Here is a 19,767-nt window from a genome sequence, read left to right on the forward strand (position 1 = left end):
CTATGTTGCCAACCTGGACTTCCCAAGCGCTTGGCACAGTGCTCTGCACACAGTAAGCGCTCAGTAAGTACGATTGATGATGATGATATATGTATATATGTTTGTACATATTTATTACTCTATTTTACTTGTACCTATCGATTCTATTTATTGTATTTTGTTAGTACGTTTGGTTTTGTTCTCCGTCTCCCCCTTTCAGACTGTGAGCCCACTGTTGGGTAGGGACTGTCTCTCTGTGTTGCCAACCTGGACTTCCCAAGCGCTTGGCACAGTGCTCTGCACACAGTAAGCGCTCAATAAATGCGATTGATTGGCGCACGGTCTCCGGCCCTCGGCTGACCAGCTCAGCCACAAATCAATCAATCGGTTTTCCCCCCGCGGGGGGAAGGCAGAAGCGGTGCAGCCGAAGGGGGCGGGTCCGGGGGCGGGGAGAGGGGCGGGCCTCCTCCCTGCTGCCCAGAAAGGGGGGAAGCCGAGGCCTGACCGTCTGCAGAGCAGCCGAGCAAGGGGGGGGAGGTTTGCTGAGCTACTGGCACCGAGGCCCAGCCTCTCCTCTCCTCTGGTCCCTCTCCTTCCTATGCTCCTCGCCCTTCTTTCCTTCCTCCGACGGCCCCCAGCGCTCTGGTGGCAGAGGCCTTGCCCACGCCCAGGCCTCACCTCAACTGCCCACGGGCCAAGCCTTGCCCTGCCCTGCCGGGGACCCCAGCCTCCAAACAGCCCGGGAGAAGGCTCCCGAGATGCCGGTGAGTTGAGCGAGGGGAAGGGGACTGCTTTTTTTGTTGGGCCGAAAGAAAGTGGCGGAGCCGGGATTTGAACCCATGACCTCCGACTCCAAAGCCCGTGCTCTTTCTGTCTTGGCCGAGCCCGAGGATTCGGCCCCGCCACGCCAGCTCTCCACCCGTCCTTGCTCCCTAGCCCCCGGCTTGGCACATAGCGCTCAACAAATACCGTTATTATTATTATTCACGTGCTAGGTAAACCAGACCCCCTTGGTCGTAGAAGTACTACTTCTTAAGCGCCCCTTCTCTGCCCCCTTAGTCGTGGAAGTATTTCTTCTGAAGCGCTTACTTTGTGCAGAGCGCGGGGAGAGGATCCACAGGTGCGCCTTTCCGAGGTACCGCTCTCTGGAAAACTTTCCAAGTTGGGGAAACTCAAGTGATATAGGTGGCCAGCAATAATGATGATGTTAAGGACTTAACAGAAAGCGCTTAGTACAGTGCTCTGCACACAGTAAGCGCTCAATAAATATGATTGATTGATTGACTTGGGGTCTAATTCCGGCTTCAGCAATTGTCTGCTGGTTAACCTTGGGCAAATCACTTCACTTCTCTGGGCCTCAGTTTCCTCATCTGTCAAATGGGGATTAAGACTGTGAGCCCCACTTGGAACAGGGATTGTGTCCAACCTGATTTGCTTACTGAGCTAGCTCTCTTCCTCCCTTCAAGGCCCTACTGAGAGCTCACCTCCTCCAGGAGTCCTTTCCAGACTGAGCCCCTTCCTTCCTCTCCCCCTCGTCCCCCTCTCCATCTCCCCCATCTTTCCTCCTTCCCGTCCCCACAGCACCTGTATATATGTATATATGTTTGTACATATTTATTACTCTATCTCGCTTGTACATATCTATTCTTTTTATTTTATTTTGTTAGTATGTTTGGTTTTGTTCTCTGTCTCCCCCTTCTAGACTGTGAGCCCGCTGTTGGGTAGGGACTGTCTCTATGTGTTGCCGACTTGTACTTCCCAGGCGCTTAGTACAGTGCTCCTCACACAGTAAGCGCTCAATAAATACAATTGATTGATTGTATCCACCCCAGTGGTTGGTACAGTGCCTGGCACATAGTAAGCGCATGACAAATACCACAGTTATTATTATTATTATTGTTATTATTATTACTACCACCAAGAAGGACCCCCAGGCTGACTAGGGGGAGGACAACTTTCGGTATGAGGATATACATAATCCAGACTGTTGAGTTCAGAAAGATTCAGGCTGAGCGGGGAAATTGTTGAAGTGGTTAAGTTGCTGAACAAGGTGAACTTTGTTTTGTTATCTCTAAATCCCATCCCCAAGAAGGATAGGCAATCCTTGAAACTTGAGGTGATGAACTCAAAAGAAGTTAAAGGACACAGTTCTTCGCAAAACCGGGGGGTAGGCATGGAGAATTTGTTTCTTTAACAAATTCTTAGATTGTGAGGCCCCTAAGGGATGGGGACCATGCCTAATTCTTATCTTTGCATTCTCATACAGGACTTATAATGGGCATTGCACCTAGTAAGCACCTAAAAAATATTATTACTACTTCTACTATTATATTGGGGAATTCAATACTTGATCTCCCTACTACTTAGACTAAGAGCCTCATGGGGGGACAAGGAGTCTAACTAACCTGATTAACTTGTATCTACCCCAGCGCTTGGAACAGTACTTGACACAGAGTAGGCACTTAACAAATATAATAATATTGGTAATGATTATAATTATAAGAGACTGTGCAACTGAAACCTCTAGTGGGGTCTAGAGGGCTTTGGCTCCATGGACCATCTGCCCATGCTGGGTCACTGGAGGGAGAGTTGGAGGTATAGTGGGGAATCTTTAGGGTTGTTGGGTGGTGTGTCTTTAAACCATGAAAATGGTTGTTCAGGAGGACACTCATAGGCTTACTCATGGTCTAACAAGTATTGGGACAGAAAGAAACTCTCTTCCCTCCACGCCACCCGAATCCCCAATTTTTGGTTAGGCTGATTTGGCCAGATGCTATGGCAAAGAAGTGAAAATTGATCTGAAACTCGTCTGACTTCTGGGTCGGACCTGTGCTGCTGGTGGGAGGGAGAAGCCAATCAGTGGTATTTAAAAGAAAGCCTAGATAGGAGACTCCCTGTTTCGGTTTGAGAAGCTTGCTGCACTTATCTCCTGTAGACATTTCAGATAAGCCTCTCCCTTTATTAGGGAGATTGGGAAGGAGACACAACAACCATAGCTGATAGATTTGGGTGTCCAGGTGACTTTGCTTATATTCAAGCAGAACCAGATGAGCTGAAATTTTTCTGAAATTCCCTTTAGGCAAAGCAAGGCCAACAGGGCCCTCTTGCCCTGCAGCGAGCCATTGTTGCAACACTTCCTCCAAGCTGCGGTGTTGGACAATCCATCTCGAGTTCCTCTTTCTTGGGTGGGACTGGGTGGCGGGTTGTCTCGTGGTGCTGGTCACCAGTTTCACCACGAATCTCTCTGAACTCTGACGGGGTCTCAGGCAGCCCAGCGGAACAAAGCTGTGGGGCCGGGCAGAGCGGTTTGGGCAAAAATTGTCTCAGGGATGAGGTTGGTGTGGCACTCTTCTGTCTGGGCTGGCCAGGTGGGAGCTCTGTCTGCCACAGACTAAGCTGCTTTAATCTTCCACGGGAGCGATGACGCAGTCTTAAAACCTGTCAGTTACCCCGGGGCAGAAGTGAAATATACTTCTGCGGTAAGCGCCCTTGAGACTGACCCCATCCCATTGGCCTGGTGCTCCGGGGAAGATGGGAAGAGGGAGGCCGGCTGGATGCACCTTGAAAGGCTGATTTGGCAGTGAGGGCCCAAGCCTGAAATAACAATGGGTCGGGGCCCATGCCGGGGCTGATCCCGGAGCAGGAAGAGAAGCTTGGTTGCCTTGTGGGTGGGAGAGAGTCTGGTGGTTGGGATGTTCAGACCATGCTTCTCTCCAGGAAGAAATTCCAAGGCTGGGACCACCCACCACCCCCTTGAGCTAAATGTGAGGCAGAATCTGTGCTCAGTCCCAGAAACCTCTCCCCTTATAAGTGTGAGTTGCTTGCCCCCCTACCACCACCCCCAACACAGCAGGCCTGGCTGTTGGACTGGATTTTAATGGGAGAGACTGGGACCTTTCCAGCCCCCACCCTAGACTAGCCAAGGACACAGTGCTCTGCCCTATCACATCATATGAGGAGAGCCCTGTGCTTAGAGGGTAGAGTTGTGTGTGGGAGTGAATGTCCTTTGAACAGCTGACACCAAAGTCTACACAGTTTCTTGGAATGCAAGCAGACCCGGCTTCCCCAGTTCCCACCAGTTAGGACTGGGTAACTTAACCCTTCACACCTGGAATTCAGTTTTTAACTAGGTGCAATAGCAAGCAAGGTCTCTCATCTGGGGGTTGGCTTTCTTTCAGTTCAGAGAATCAGTGGAATCAGTGCTAAGTGGAAAGAGCACAGGCCTGCAGTGTGACCTTAGACAAATCAGTTTCCTACTTTGGGCTTCAGTTTCCTCAACTGTAAAATGAGGATTCAGCACTCATTCTCCCTCGTACTTAAACCTCATACTGAGTGGGGCAGGGACCGTGTCCGAATGGATTACTCTGTATCTACCCTAACGCTTAGGAAAGTGCATAATACATAGCCTTCAACAAATCCCAGTATTGTTATTATTACAGAAGCCTCTGTCCTGCTCTGCCTCCAGCACACCCCTTGGAAAGCTGCCCTACCTGGGTATTAGACACACCCCGCTGCAGCGTGGCATGTGTCCCACGTGTAGGTGGCTGGCAACCCTCTCCCTTCACCAACCTTCTCTCTCTGGGTCCAGGGAGGGGGAGGGTGGATGATTCTCTAATTTGTACGAGTGGGTTGGCCAAAGGGTCGGGGTGGGGGAATGGGGAGGACAGAGGCTGCCTAGACTCTGGCTGTCTCCAAAATGCCTAGGGTGGCATTGAGGAACCCATCCTTTGAGCTTCTCGCCATTTTGGTAAGTTTCTGGGCAGGCAGGGGACAGTTCCAAGCACGTCAGGAGAGGCTGTGCTGAACAGGCGAGGCAGAAGCCACATCAACCAGAACCCACCAGGAGGAGTTTTGCCAAGGACTGTTCTCCCTTTTCCTTTGTCTTTTCCCTTTTTTCTTTTAAAAAGCATTTCCCCTGGAAGGTTGGGTTTGGGGGGAAAGGTTGACGTCTCCTGTCTTGTTCTTTTAGCTAGGTCTGGCCTGAGGGCGAGGAAGGGAGACCAGCCAGCAACTTGGGGAGGGGGTTGGGTGGTGGGACCAGAAATTGTGGCCAGGTTCTGAAACCCAGTCATCTTCCATTGGTGTCCCTCTGCTGCTGCTGGTTTGGGGTGAGCATCCCCCAGGCGGGAGTTGAGGCTGGCTGACAGGGCACTAGGACACTTTGCAGGCTGCGCAACAGCATGGAGAGACAACAGGAAGCCCAGAGTCGGGTAGAACCGCGGGAAACCACACCAGCGCATGGCATCCGTTCACAGAGAGAGGAAATGCCATCCGCTGTGCACCTTTGGGGGCAGATTTCGTAGCCCAGGGGCCTTAAGGCAGTTCTGCTATCAATCTTTACCTAATGTTGGTCCTTCCTAGAGTCCCTTATTTATTTTTAAATTTTATTTTATAGTTGTTAAGCGCTTACTGTGTGTCATTCACTGTTTCTAAGGGCTGGGATAGATACAAGTTAATCAGGCTGGATAGAGTCCCTGTCCCACATGGGACTCACAGTCAAGTAGGAGGGATAATAGGTATTGAATCCCTATTTGGTAGTTGAGGAAACTGAGGAAGATCACGGGGCCTTGGTCTAGCCCTGACACTTCTTTCCTCCACTGACAGACGTTAGTCTAGGACTTGGAGGTCTGGCGCTTTCCCTCCTGAGAGAAATGGCTTTTTGCGTCAGGTGGTTGGGGGGCGGGGACTCAGCAAAGTGTTCTGAGCCGGGTTCTCGGCTAACAAGCAGATCCTCCTTATGAGGCCAGGAGTCCCTGACCCTTTTCTGAAAGGTTTGCCTACAGTAACATTTAGCGCTTTACAGCTTTTGTTGGCCGTGAAAAGGCCTTGATCACTTACGGATTGCTAACTGTGCCACCTCCTGATCTCAGATGTGGGGGGACCTCCTGGCTCCAGGGGGGGTCGAAGGCAAAGGGGGTGCTCAGTAGACCAAACTGGGCAAAGATGGAAATGATTCAAGTGACACACATCGGACACCCCCTTCAGGGGCTGCCTTTTTCCTGCTGTCCTCCTTTGACAGTGTCTCCAGCCAAAATCTGGTGCTTCCTTTGATGTCCACAGTACTCTGTTGGGTGTGTTTTCAGCTGGTGAGGGTGATGGTCCTGATGCTTCTTGTCTCAGTTGACCCTATTGTGGGTTTGGAGAGCTATAACATGGGGCTCCAGCAGCCCGCCCTTCCACCTTTTTCCACCTTTCCCACCTCCTTCTGGACTGCAGGCTCAGTGTGGGGAGGGAATGCACATGTTAGGTTGCTCCCAAGTGGTTAGTACAGTGCTCTGTGCACAGTAAGCCCTCAATAAATAAGACTGACTCCCTTGCAGCAGAGTCAGCAGAAGGTGCTTAGAGAGGCCAAGGTAGTTCTCCCGACAATCAACTGGCCTGGGCGTGGCAGCGCTCCCAGACCCCATCGGTCCGCGCCTGGCAGCACAGGGGTCTCTGTGACCTCGCGGGTGGTATTTTTCCTGGGAACTGACTTCTCATTTTGTGGGCCCTCAGGAGACAGCTGGCTGAATGACTACATCTAAGCCAATCACCTGTCAAGACATATATCCGGCATCTTAAACGGCCAGCCCCCAAATTAAAACAGGGATAGGCCTGCTGGATTTAGTAGTAGTAATCTTGCTTCTTGAGCACCCACTGCGGCCATGCTCTTTACTAAGCACTTGGGAAAGTACAAGGGAAACAGTAGATACATTCCTCGCTTATAGGAAACTTCCTCTCAGGCAGGGAGGGGTACCCCTCACCCTTGTCCCAGGGGCAGATTTGAGGCTTCAGGTGAGGTGGATTTGTTTCAGGCCGAACCTGCCTCCAGGCAGAGCTGGCTTGAGCGGAGGGACTCTTCGGGTCCTGGGATCACCTTAGCTAATAGGGAAGGAGCCCTACCTTTCTCCCCTTGCTTCCTGCTTTCATGGGTCCGAGAGAACCTGGCACAGGGATGCTTTTTCCTGCTGGAATTGAGTCCCAGGACCACCCAAGGGGTTGCAGATCAGTTCATTCATTCATTCATCCAATCGTATTTATTGAGTGCTCACTGTGTGCAGAGCACTGTACTAAGGTGCTTGGGAAGTACAAGTTGGCAACATATAGAGATGGTCCCTACCCAACAGTGGGCTCACAGTCTAGAAGGGGGGCGGTTCCAGGTCATGACCGTTCCAAGTCATGACTGGAAGACTGAGTCCTGAGGGGCCACTGCTCACTGGGGATGACGGGGCAAGAGGCTTCACTCTCCTGCAGATTTCAGCGGGCTTCCAGCCCTTCCCCGGGGCTTGGGAGGACCAGAGGAAGCCCAGAATCAGGGCTTACCTAGCTTTCAGTTGTTTTTCATTTTAATTTGCTGGGACCCTCCCTGGTTTCTGTTTGGAGTGACTGCAGAGTTTGAATGCAACATGGGGAGCCCTGGCCAGGCCTGTGGGTTTGGGTCTGGAGTGACTCAATCCCAAGTGAATCTGTTCTTCCTAGCAGGAACCCTGGTCTGTGCCTGTAGATCAGCCTCTGAGACCCGGGAGAGATTGGACTGGCTGTTTGCTCAGCTCTCCCTCCTCACAGCTTCTTTGTCCTTGGGAAAGCCCTAGCTAAAGGCCCATCAAGAAGCATGTTGGAGAGGTCGAAGCGTGGAGGTAGAAGGTAGGGGAAGAGAGAAGGAATCCAAGACCTGACCTTAACTCAGACTTTGTTCTCTCTTAGATGCACTTCATCTTCTCGGATCAGGTGGTGCTCTTATTTGACTTCTGGAATGTCCACAGTCCTGCAGGTGAGGCAGCCTCCCCAACTTTACCTCCTCTCCCCTGTTGGGCCTAACCCCCGATGAAAGATATATCAGTGACCCTGGGAAACCTTGCTGTGGCTCACTTAGTGTAGCTTTAGCCAGATTCTGATTTTTCTAGGGGCCAGTTTATGTAGGCCCTCTTGTCTCTTCTTTCTCCTGCTGCCCATTTCCCACTTCCCGTCAGATTGTAGGGAAAAAGAACAAAATTCATATCAGAACATTTGGCTGTCCATGTGTTGCTCTGTGTGATGGGGAGTTGGAGAACAGTGGCTTTGGGTATACGTGGATGTCTTTTGTAAATGAGGATGACGTTGTGTAAGTCTTTGTGTGTGGCTGAAAAGGCTAATGGATGGTTGATTCCTCCCCGACACCCGCCATGGACACATGTAAATATTGTCCTTGACTGTGTCACTGTGATGTTAGTCGCATTACTGGGTACTCTGTTTGATTTCTGCTTCTTCTAAAAGCATCAAAATTTTCCTGAAACTTTTGCTCTTTTCCTGATGAAATAAAATGGTAACTGTTCGTGTGTGTGTGTGCGTGTGGGTGTGGTTGTGGGTGTAATACACGCATGTATTTGTGCCTTTGGGTGTGTTCTTTCTGAGGGGCTGCCCCGTGCTGCCCCTTGCCAGGGTAAATCTTCCCCAATTAATTTCCAGCCCCCTGAGTCATATTAAGGCAAGAGTTACTCCTTGCACTTTGGTATATATACCTGTCCTTAAAACTTGTGGAGATATATCTATTCAGCTGTGCATTCAATATTTTATTCTGATTTTGGTATTTGTTCATATTTTTATGTCTCTCTCCCCTGTTAGAGTGTAAGCTCCTGTGGGCAGAGAATGTTGTCTTGTACTTTCCCAAGTAATTAGTACACATTGGTACAGGTGCTCAATAAGTAGCATTATTAGTACTCAGAAATCCAGAAGCCAGTATGGACAGTAATTTCCACTTATGTCACTTTTTATGCTAATAGGAAATGTGGCATAATAATGATAGCTAAAAATACTCATTAAGAAATAAGAAATATCACAGATGCTCTAGTAGTAATGCGCATAGTACAGTGCCTGGCACACAGTAAGCACTTAACAAATACCATGATTGTTTTGTATTCAGAATTTGGAATAAGACACATTCCTTACCCATCTGGAATCTAGTGGTGGAGGGAGACATACAAAATGTTAACAAATAGTGGGGGCAGTAGGAAGAATGAGCATCCGATGTGGGAGTGGAATGACTATGCCAGAATGAGTGTACAATTTAATATTCATATATACATAAACAGGTATGACTACATAAACCCTAGAAGTGGCCATTGGGTTGATATGACTTGAAAGTGTTAGGAGTGAATTGAGGAAAGCTTGCTGAAGGAAGTGAGATTTTTGAAAGAGGAGGGCTGAGGTCTGACACAGTGGTGGAGGAAAGTCAGTAGGAAAGTATATCAGATGGCAACAAGGCAATATATAATATGAATCCCTTACCTAAGGGAGGGATTTACAACTTACTGAGTTGTAAAGCAATAAACCCCACAGATTCTATAGTTCAAGTATCAGGGTAGTAAGACACACTGAAGAATGGAACACCCTGCCCTGGTTCAGACAAAGGGGATGAGGCTATTGTCCTCTGCCTGGGGACTTAGGGCTCTTACTTTGAGAGGGTCACCATGACCCTAATCCTATTCCTTCAAAGATGCTTATGATTGGCATAGTACCTAAATTGTTTTCGATTTGACTGGTTGAATAAATATTTCAGATCAATGATTAATTGTTGATTATTGCTGCATTCCCATGAAGGGGCCTTGGCCCTAAAAGGGTTTGTTTTCCCAAGCTATCTTTAGTTTCCCTCTGTTCCTGAGACTCGCCACTTGTTCCTCTGACCAAAATGTTCTTTTGGCTGTTACAGTCTCCTTTGTCCTCCCACCCCGCCTGATATTGTGTCCCTGAGATCTCAGTGAAATTGTTCTGTGTTTTTCGGGTCAATGAACTGCTTCTTTCCCTCGGCCTATGGCTCGGCCTGGTGTTTTATCAGGCCCGCAGCTCAGTAGCCTGAAATGTGAAATGTCCAGCTTCCTTGCTAGCTTTGAGCCAAGCAGGGAAGATGTCACCTCAGGGGTGTCAAGGACACGAGTCCCAGGAGTCCTGCCTGCAGGGAAGGAAGTGGTACCCTGGAGGCACTTTGAAGGCCTCCACTTTGAAGGGTGAAGGCACTTTGAAGGCCTCCACTTTGAAGGGTGACTGGGCATATTGGCATGGTGGGTTGTGGAGCGGGGAGGGAGGGGAAGCTTAGTGAGTGGCTGGGGTGTTTGAGGCTACCTGGTCTGAAAAGAGTGGATGGTTCTTCTTTGAGGAAAGGGACTATGTCATCATCTTATTACTGTGGTACTCAAGTGCTTTCTATGTGCCAAGTACTGTACTAGGTTCTGGAGTAGATACAAGATAAAGTTGGATACATGGGGCTCACAGTCTAAAGTCTTCTGCCTCCTATCTTCTTCCCAGAAGGTGATCTGCAAATTCTTGATTGACTCACAGAGGAAACAGGACTGTCTCAGGGCGGAGAGATCCTCAAAAGTTCCCTTTCTGTGGTCCCTTGACCTCTGTTGATCTTCTGCCACAGACCTTGCCTTTCCTCTCCGTTCCCTGCTTTCCCTAGCACCTCTTTGGGTACTGGCAGATGGATTTCTGGTGGATTTAAAGGGATAGACTCCAGAGGGAGAATTCCTAGCTCAGGTGGGTTTTAAACTGGGTTCTAATCCCAGTTCTGCCACGTCTGCTGGGTGACCTTGGACAAGTCACTTCACTTCTCTGTGCCTCCGTTACCTCATCTGTAAAATGAGGATAAGCGTGTGAGCCCCTTGTGGGACAGGAACTGCACCCAACCTGATTATCTTGTATCTACCCAAGTGCTTAGAACGTTACTTGGCAGAGCGTTAAGGGTTTAACAAGTACCATTAATATTATTATTACTATCATTATTATTATCTCTGTTCCTGGCTGGCTGCATGCTAGGACGGGATCCCCCTGAGGCCTTTTGGGCACCTCCACTTTGGCGATACCACTTTGGGTACCTCCACTTTGGCACAGACCCTGGCTCAGTTCTGGAATGGCTGTTGCACAAGGGTCACCCAGAATGACAGACATCTCCACAACCAACCCAGTGTGCTCAGGGGCTGCTTCTCTTTGCCTTCTAGGGAAGAAGGCAGAGAAGACACCTTCATTCAGCCTCTGCTGCCAACAGGCAGGCTGGACTGATTGCAGGGCCCAAGGCCGGGGATGCTGATTAGCCAGGCTGCAGCTCCCAAGAGTTTCAGAGGCCGCCCCCAGCTACCCCCTGCAGGGGATCGCCCAGCCCACGGCTCCAAAATGGACTGTGAGCCCACTGCTGGGTAGGGACTGTCTCTATATGTTGCCAACTTGTACTTCCCAAGCGCTTAGTACAGTGCTCTGCACACAGTAAGCGCTCAATAAATACGATTGATGATGATGATGGCGGGCCCAGCCCCAGCTTGAAATGAGGGCTGCCTGCCCCACATCTAGCTGGCTCCCAATGCTCCACTGAGTGCCCTAAATATGGGCAGGGAATTGTACTTTCCCAAGCACTTAGTACAGAGCTCTGCATACGGTAAGCACCCAAATAAATATGGTTGACGGCCTGACTGCCCTCAGACGAGTGGGAGGCGAGCGGGCAAGCTGCTTTCTGGCCATGGATCAAGAATCCCAACATGGGTCCTCAGAAGTGCGTGTGTGTGTGTTATGTGTGCTCAGTGAGAGAGGCTGCCCTGGTGACCACCTCCTGTACCTCTACCACCATGGCATTTGGGCTTCAGGCTGGATTTCTCTCCACAGGGCTGGTGCTCTCGGTGCTGGTTGTTCTGCTCTTAGCAGTGCTGTATGAAAGCATCAAAGTCAGCAAGGCCAAACTGCTCCATCGAGCCCTGCTCAGCTTCCCCAGAAAACTCAGCCAGCAGCTGATAGAGGACTCGGACGGAGAGTCCGTCGCCTCAGACCTGGCTCAGAGCCACGCCACAAGCAGGTAAGAGGAGGAGCTGGCTTTTTGGGCACCTGCTGTGCAGGATGGCTCACAATCAGTCGATAGTATTTGTTGAGTGCTGACTGTGGGCCGAGCACTGGACTAAGCTCCAACTCCCGGAGAAGTGCTCTGAATTGACTCTAGTGCTCAGGGTCTTTCCAGGTACCCACTCACAACTGCTGTTCATTAGTTGTTGCCCTCTCTAGACACCTCCACTCCCCAATTGTGTGAATCATTGTCATGGTTTCCACACCTTACTCTCTCTCCCCTCCACTCCTCTTCCCCCAGAACAGCACTCTGAACATGGAGTACAGCAGTAACACCCCACCGGCCTTCTTGTGGAAGGATCCCCGGCCTCCTTCGCTGGGCACTGTGGGATTGGGTGAATAGGTGGCGGAGAACACCCCGCCTCTGCCAGTCCCACACCCCTCTTCCAAGCTGTGTCCCTGCTCTCTTCCTCCCCACCAGCCCCCGAGCCCAAACAGGCGAGATCCCTCACTGTGCCTCCACCTAACACGAGTGGTTTGTGTGTGTCTAGGTGGTTTCTGTGTCACTTTGGCCAGTCACTGCTCCACATCGTCCAGGTGGTCATCGGCTACTTCGTGATGCTGGCTGTGATGTCCTACAACACCTGGATCTTCCTGGGAGTGATCCTGGGCTCCACACTGGGCTACTTTGTGGCCTACCCCCTCCTCAGAGAGAGGTAGAGGGCCTGGGGTCTCCAAAGAAGTGGCAGATGTCTCAAGCTCAGGAGCCCCGGCCCTCTTCCCCAACAGCTCACCGCTGTGCTTGGACCTGCCCCACGTCTGCCCGCTTCTAGCATTGTTGCCGTGGAGGTGTGGCCATCCTTCCCCTACACCTCCTGCCCTCGCCCGCCCATCCACCAACCTCGGAGAAGCCCGTTGGACTGGAGCTGGCCCCCCTTATCAGCCGCCACTCCCAGGTTGAGAGATGCAGTGACTCAGAGAGGGGGGCAGGCCCCCGTGGATGCGCTTCCCTCCACCTACCCTCCCTCTCTCTCCCCATGAGGCAGGGTTTGAAGTTCTCCCAGCCATTGCCCAAGGTCTGGTGGAAAGCTCGTGAGGCGTGCCCTCTCCACTGGGTTTTTAGCAACAGTCGGGCAGGAGATGGGATTCTGGCCCAACTCTGCCCTCTGCCACTGTGCCTTACCCTACAGGTCTGTTCTGCAAGGGATACACCCCCAAGGTTGGTGAGGATGGGGAGCTGACCAGCTCCTCCCACTGCTCTCACTTCTGCCTTTGGGCCTTCAGGGAGCCAGCTGTATGCTGGGTTTGGGATAAAACAAGACTGACTCTTCTATACCAAAGGTGGAGCGTGTCTGGAATCCGAAAAGCTTCTAAGTCTGTTGCTGGTGTGCGAGTGGATCTGTATTTTGGTACCTGACAAGTTTTCTGTATTAAAAATGACAAGACTTTTAACGGAAAAGTTGCCTTAGTCTTGATGGCCATCTGTGTCCAAACCCCCAATCCTGAATGGCAGTTGCCTCTGGGATCCACGGCATCCAATTCCTGCCCCCAGAAGAGGTAATTTGGCCTGTGCAATGCAGGTGACTCCCTTGCTGATCCCCTTGGCTGAGACCCCCTGCACCCCTCCCCTCCTCAGCCACCCAAGCCCATTAAGTGGGAGAGGTTAGTAACTAAGAGGAATTAGAGCAAATGCAGTGGCTGAAAGAGAAAGTGGGGGTGGGGGGGGGGGGGAATTTCAGCAAGGAGAACCCCTGGTCAATCACTCTGCAAGATCAATTGCTCGCTCTTCCTCCTGCCTTGGCCTCTGGGGAGCAACACTGATGGGGCGGGGGGGGGGGCAAAAAGGTGGTGTCAGCATCCCTGTTGGGAGTGGGACTACAACTTGGCACCCCCAGTGCCAGTTCGTCCAGAATTCACATGCTACCCATCAGGTCATTTTCCTTGTCTGTTTCAAAAGATGAGCCCATCTACTAATGGGAATAGGAACAGTGGCCTTCTCTACTCTCCCAAGCACTTAGTACAGTGCTCTGCAGACAGTAAGTGCGCAAATACGAATGACTGACTGACATTCTTATAAAAAAGGCAAAAACTTTAATTGCACAATATGCTATTTAAGCGTTTACTATGTGCCAGGCAAATGGAAGGGCAAATGAAAATGGGGCAAACAGTCTGAATCCCTATTTTATAGATGAGGGAATTAAGGCCCAGGGAAATGAAGCTGACTTACCAAAGGTCACACAGCAGACAAGTGGTGGAATCAGGTTTAGAACCCAAGTCCTTCTGATTCCCAGGCCCATGGTCTATCCACTAGGCCTTGCTGCAGCACAGAGCACTACAAGAACATGAAATAATTAAAACACTGACTCTGTTCTTAGTTTCCAATCAGATAAGTGTAGGTACAGGTATTACAAAGTTTGTTTTCTGCCACTTTTTTTTAAAAAAAAAAACACTTTTCTATCACTACTTGTGGCATTCAGGGACAGAGAAAAGGGAAAAGTTGGGGGAAAGAAAGAGCCGGGCCTAGGGGTCAGAGGAAGCAGATTCTAATCCTGGCTCTGCCATGTAACCTTGGGTACATCACTTAACTTCTCTGGGCCTCTGTTTCCTTATCTGCAAAAATAGGGATTTACACCTGTTCTCCCATGCCCCTTGGACTGTTAGCCCTGTGCCTGACCTGATTATCTCATATCTATTCCAGTGCTTAGTATAGCGCTTGGCACTATAGTAAGCACTTAAATACAACAATTATTAATTGCATTAGCTGGAGAGCAGAAAAAGTAGTTAACTGCTCTGCTGACTCCTTCAGAGGCTGGAGGACTGGGAAGGAGCCCACGACCACTCTGTTCACACCTGGGTGACTAGAGAGGGGAAAAAAGCTGGTAACTTCATCTAGACAGTCATTTTCTAATTTTGTTGGAAGGCCCAACTCTGATTATTCAAGGGCTACCGATCCACACTCTGGCTTACTTACCAGGCCCTTCACCTCTCCTGCCCCACCTTTCGTCATTCCACCCCAGCACCTCAAGTGGAGGTGGAGCAAGAAGAGGTGAACCACATACCAATCTGTTTTTCTGTTCTGTTTAGCAGCTTCAATAATAGGTTTAGTAGAGGGAGTTAAAATGACCAAAATCACCTGTGGATGTCACTGACCCAAGCTCTAAGAGCCTGTACCTTCACCATACACCACCATCTCCATCAGACTAAAAAATATTTGAAGGTCATGTAAATACCTGTGTAACAATGTTTGCCTATAGTGATCTCTATAACATCACTGACATTTCAGATTGAAAGGTCTAAAAGGCCTTAACCTCTGTTTCACTTTGTACAGTTCCCAGCCCTATTTGAAATGGCCGAGAAGCAAAAAGCCAAAAATGGCCAGAAAGCAGAATTTATCCAGGAAAGGGCAAGTAGAGAGAAGTGGTGGTGGGGAGGGGGACATAGCCAAATCAAATACAGTATGGTGGTTTGGCTGGACTATGTTTGAGGCCTGCATGACTCACAAACAGTCCTGTCCCTACTGCCCAGCAACCACCAGTTTAAGGCAGTGACACAGTATAGTACCAGTGGTATGGGCTGAGCTCCCTTCTGCTATATGTCAGGCGATGGAGAGCGGAGGGACTGAAGCCATTCTGCACCCTCAAGGCAGGGCGAACTGGTCCCTGCTAGACCTTGGGGCACGGCCTTGGCAGAGGAATGGTGAAAGAACAGGGCGTCGGGTGAGCCGAACTCTGAAAGTTCTGATTTTTCCAAGAACAATTTCTGCTGCCCAGGCGGGCTTCTGCTCATCTGGGGTTGAATGTGTGGCTTTACTGACACTGGGCAGGGGCCTGGGCATGGAGAACATCTCCTTTCTTGGAGAACTGTTGTTTGCAGGGAAAGTCAGAAGGAAATGGAGCCTTCAGTGCAGAGCTAAAGTTGATGAATGGGTCTTTAAAACAAAATGGGCAACCCCCCCACCTAACCAACCCACCCCTAAGTAAACGGACCGGTTTAAGATTAACTGGTTTGCTGGCAATTTAAAACTTGTGGACTGCCCAAGATGGACTCTAAATCCCATCATTTCCTTTAGATCTGGCCAAGGGGCAAACTGCCCAGAATTAGTTAGTTCTGGAGTGTTCCATGGGCCAGACAGGTGACTTGAGAACCATTGCTGAACTTTTATTTCAGGTTTGTTCATTGACGTATCTATTTTCATACAATCATGTCAGCTTTAAGGCAGAGAAAACACATCTATCTGGAGGGCTCACGCTGGACTGCTAGTCTAGAGGGGTGGTTGTGGGTGAAGCACAAAACAGAGACAGCACAATTTCCACTGAGAGGCTCTCACCAGAAGAGCTGGCTGCCTGGGGGTAAGGTCACTGATTAGGGAGGGGAGGATGGGTGGATTAGATAATAGGATTCTCAGTGGAATCTCTTTTTGGCCTCAATCTTGGATCTGGCAAGGGGTAAGGTCAAGTTAGACAATGGGGGCTCAGCAGAAGTGCAGGGAGGAGCCTTGGTCTGATTATTATCATAAGCTGATTAGCATGAGCGGAAGCTGGCTCCAAGGGCTGGGCGACAAAGGCCACTGAATGTGTCAACATGGAGGAGAGGCAGTTCCCTCAAGATCTCAAACCTTCTCCTCCCCTGGCTTGTGCTACGCAGAGCAGGACTTGGGCGGGCAGAGATTCTTACTGGGCCCTGCTCCTGCTAGAGGTCGGCAACCATGAGATGAGAAGAGGTCCATCCGATCACAGTCCAGCTGGAGGGGTGGCACTGTTGGTCAAAAATAAGTCCAAAACAACAGATTCCTTCCTCTTCACCTCTGAGGCTGCTACAGATGACGTCACGAGGTGTTTGTGTCCTGAGAGCGGGGAGGAAAGGAAAGAGCACCTCCACCAGAGATGGGTGGTGGAGAGCCAACGGGACTTCTGGAGTACTCATTTCCTACCTGCCATGCCCGGGGGAGGGATTGAGCAAACTTTCTGGGCAGCATTGGCTGCTCAAGACCAGAACTCCATTTTTTTCCTTTTTTTGAAGTTTCTACTTACCCACATACACAGAAAACTTGGGGTGCCAAGCACCACTCCTGGGGAACTTAGAAGAACAGAAAGCTCTGGGGTGAATGCACTCCCAGTGCTCAGCAGGGCAGCCTTGAGACTTTGATCCCAGAGGGCTCAAGGGGGATTTGGCCCTGACTCAGTTGCCAGCCCAGAACCAAGGCTGGCTGTGCAAACCATGCTCAAAGAGGAGAGAGGCAGAAGAAGGGCCAGCTCAGAGACACCATGACTCTCTCCCAAATCTTCATCCCAGCCAGTCAAGGTCATCGTCATCATCATCGTCCCCAAAAAGAGGTGCTGGGGGTGGGTGTCCCTTTAGACTCTGACAAAACAGAAAAGATCCATAAGTTTCTGTAACTCCATTTGCGCTAAACTCCATATCTTTTTACCACTGCCATTTAAAACTCATGAGAGTCTGGGCACAAGACTACTGCCCTCGTCTTCAGCATGCACATGGGAGGATTGGGAACCAATTCATTAAATGAGTTGTCTAAAATGAGCCAGTCCTTGCCCGACAGGCTCATGGGTATGTTCCAGAGAGGAAAACCTTGTTCTAAAATGAACACTTTTAATAACCAATCAATAAAGATTTCTCTATTTTCATTTGCTTTTCCATTTGCCTGCTGTGTGACCTTGGACAACTCACAACTTCTCTGTGCCTCAGCTTCCTCAACTGTAAAATGGGGATTCGATACCCATTCTCACCCCTATTTAGACTATGAGCCCCATATGGGACAACCTGATCATCACGTATCTACCCCAGCTCTTATAACAGTGCTTGACACATAGTAAGTGCTTAATAAATACCATAATTACTACTATTATCATTTGCAAAAGTACAAGAGTTGGTTGAGGGGATGACTTGGCTCAGGGTGCTGAGAAATTAATTGGAGAAAGCTTGTTGGATAAGGTGGGATTTTAGGAGGGATATGAACGTGGGGAGAGCTGTGGGAGAGAGAAGAAAGGGGTCCCAAGCTGGGGAAAATGGCGTGAAGTGAAGGGGAAGAGGAGGGAGAGTCAAGAGTCACGAGGGAGAAGAGCCCTGGTCGTGGAATGCCTTGAAGCCAATTGTGAGGAGTTTTATTTGGATATGGAGAGAAGCCAGTGGAAGGTTTTAAGGAGAGGAGAGATCTGGGCCGAGTGACGCTTCAGGAAGATGATCTGTAGCAGTGTGGAATTGCTGGTGGAGTGGGGGCTACACATAGCAGGGGGAAGCCAGCTGAGCTGAGACGCTGCAGAGCCCAAAGCCATTGCCAAACCTGCCGAACAAAGCTCCTGACCCACTCTGCCCCCCTCATGGACAAGAAACAGCTTGGGCATGGGGCTGGGCCTGAAGGGAGCCGAACAGACCCCAAAGAGTGGCACTCCTCTCTGATGTCCATGGGTTTTTATATTTCTCTCTCTCAGGACTATGTTTAGCCCTGAGGCAGTCTTAGCAGCTGGAATGCGCCAGGCTGGGAAGAGCAATGTGTCCCTGCAAGGCCTAGGGCTTTGCAATTTCTAAACCCACTTCTGTCCAAATGGAAAATTTTTAGTGACCCTTCCTGACCTGGCAGCCAGTTCCTCTGTTCCTGCACCCGCTGGGGGTGATGAGTTGCTCCCCCGAGCTTCTGAGCTCAACGGTTCTGCGCCGCCCTCATTCCCCCATCTCCCATTCCCTTCTGTGTCAGTCACTCAATCAATTGTATTTAATGAGTGCTTACTGTGTGCAGAGCACTATACTAAGCGCTTGGGAGCCTCCAACATAACAGAGTTGGTAGACACATTCCCTGCCCACAACGAGCTGACAGTCTCGAGAAGGAGACAGGCATTAACATAAATAAATTACAGATATGTATGAAAGTGCTACGGGGCTGAGGGGACGGGTGAATAAAGGGAGCAAATCAGGGCCACGCAGAAGGGAGGGGGAAAAGAGGAAACAAGGACTTAGGGAAGGCCTCTTGGAGATGAGCCTCCAATAAGGCTTTGAAGGTGGACAGAGTAATTGTCTGTCAGATATGAAGAGGGAGGTCGTTCCAGGCCAGAGGCAAGATGTGGGAGAGAGGTCAGCGGCTAGATAGATGAGATTGAGGTACAGTGAGTAGGTTGGATTAGAGAAGTGAAGTGTGTGGGCTGATTGTAATAGGACAGCAGTGCGGTGAGGTAGGAGGGAGCAAAGTGATTGAGTCACTCTTTCACTTGGATTTGCTCCCTGTATTCACCCCTCCCTCAGCCCCACAGCAGTTAGCACACAGCCGTAACATTTATATATACGTATATATACTACTGTCCGTCTCCCCTTCTAGATTGGGAAGGGAATGCGTCTACCAACTCTGTTATACTGCACCCTCCTAAGCACTTAGTACGGTGCTCTGAACAAAATAAGCGCTCAAAAAAATACGATCGACTGGTTGACTGATTGATTGCCTTAAGAACGGGGGAACACCGCTGCGGGCTAGTGAGGGTGGGGCCCGCCACCGTCTCGCCAGGGCTGCCCCTTTCAGTTACCAACCTAGCTCCTCCTACACGATCCAGGACAAAGGGCCCAGTAAGCAGACTGACAAGACTGTAGCTTCCTCTCACAAAAACGGCACTCCACAGGGGAGGTGGGAAGGCTGAGATGAGGAAGAGTTCCGTGATTCCTTACCACTTCGTCTTCGTCCTCATCGGTGAGCCTTGCTGCCGGCCTGGGGGTTTTCAGGGTGCCCCCTGCGAACATGTTGTCCCCTTCGTCACCTGAGAGACTGGAAAAAAATGATTCATCAGTGGTTGGGCCTCACTCTGAAGAGGAGAAAGCCAACTGGTCATCCCCAGCCTCGGTCAGGGGCCGGTCACTGGTGGCAGTAGTCGCTTGTGTCTAATGGACACTGGGGCTGAAAGGAAGTTAAGGCAAACGGGTTGGGCCTGGCTGAGTGCTGCCAACCCTGCAGGGAAGAAAGAACCCAGAGGAACAAATTTCCTGAGAAATATCCGATACACCACTGCCCCCCGAATC

At 50.2% G+C, this 19,767-nt stretch overlaps 2 protein-coding genes across 2 annotated transcripts in view; one reads left to right on the forward strand and one right to left on the reverse strand.

Annotated features, from left to right (window-relative positions):
- Nucleotides 1-506: 506 nt before the first annotated feature.
- SLC31A2 (solute carrier family 31 member 2) lies at nt 507-13,213 on the forward strand. Its single transcript, XM_038745352.1, has 4 exons — nt 507-743; nt 7,663-7,729; nt 11,584-11,770; nt 12,306-13,213. The coding sequence occupies exons 1-4, from the start codon at nt 738-740 to the stop codon at nt 12,472-12,474; spliced, it is 429 nt and encodes a 142-aa protein (XP_038601280.1). The 5' UTR covers nt 507-737; the 3' UTR covers nt 12,475-13,213.
- Nucleotides 13,214-15,891: 2,678 nt separating this feature from the next.
- The window catches only part of FKBP15 (FKBP prolyl isomerase family member 15), a 54,002-nt gene continuing 50,126 nt past the window's right edge, over nt 15,892-19,767 (reverse strand). Inside the window, exons 29-30 of the mRNA XM_038744747.1 lie at nt 19,420-19,516; nt 15,892-17,115 (exon numbers count right to left, since the gene is read on the reverse strand). Coding sequence (XP_038600675.1) covers nt 17,038-17,115; nt 19,420-19,516 — 175 coding nt within the window. The 3' untranslated portion in view covers nt 15,892-17,037. The remainder of the gene's footprint in view (nt 17,116-19,419; nt 19,517-19,767) is intronic.

This window comes from Tachyglossus aculeatus, chromosome 4 (genome assembly GCF_015852505.1).
Source record: "Tachyglossus aculeatus isolate mTacAcu1 chromosome 4, mTacAcu1.pri, whole genome shotgun sequence".
In the NCBI taxonomy this organism is placed as follows: Eukaryota; Metazoa; Chordata; class Mammalia; order Monotremata; family Tachyglossidae; genus Tachyglossus; species Tachyglossus aculeatus.

Coding starts and splice junctions, on each gene's coding strand:
- SLC31A2 (XM_038745352.1), top strand. Junction 7,730..11,583: donor GAATGTCCACAGTCCTGCAG/GTGAGGCAGCCT, acceptor TTCTCTCCACAG/GGCTGGTGCTCTCGGTGCTG. Junction 11,771..12,305: donor CAGAGCCACGCCACAAGCAG/GTAAGAGGAGGA, acceptor GTGTGTGTCTAG/GTGGTTTCTGTGTCACTTTG.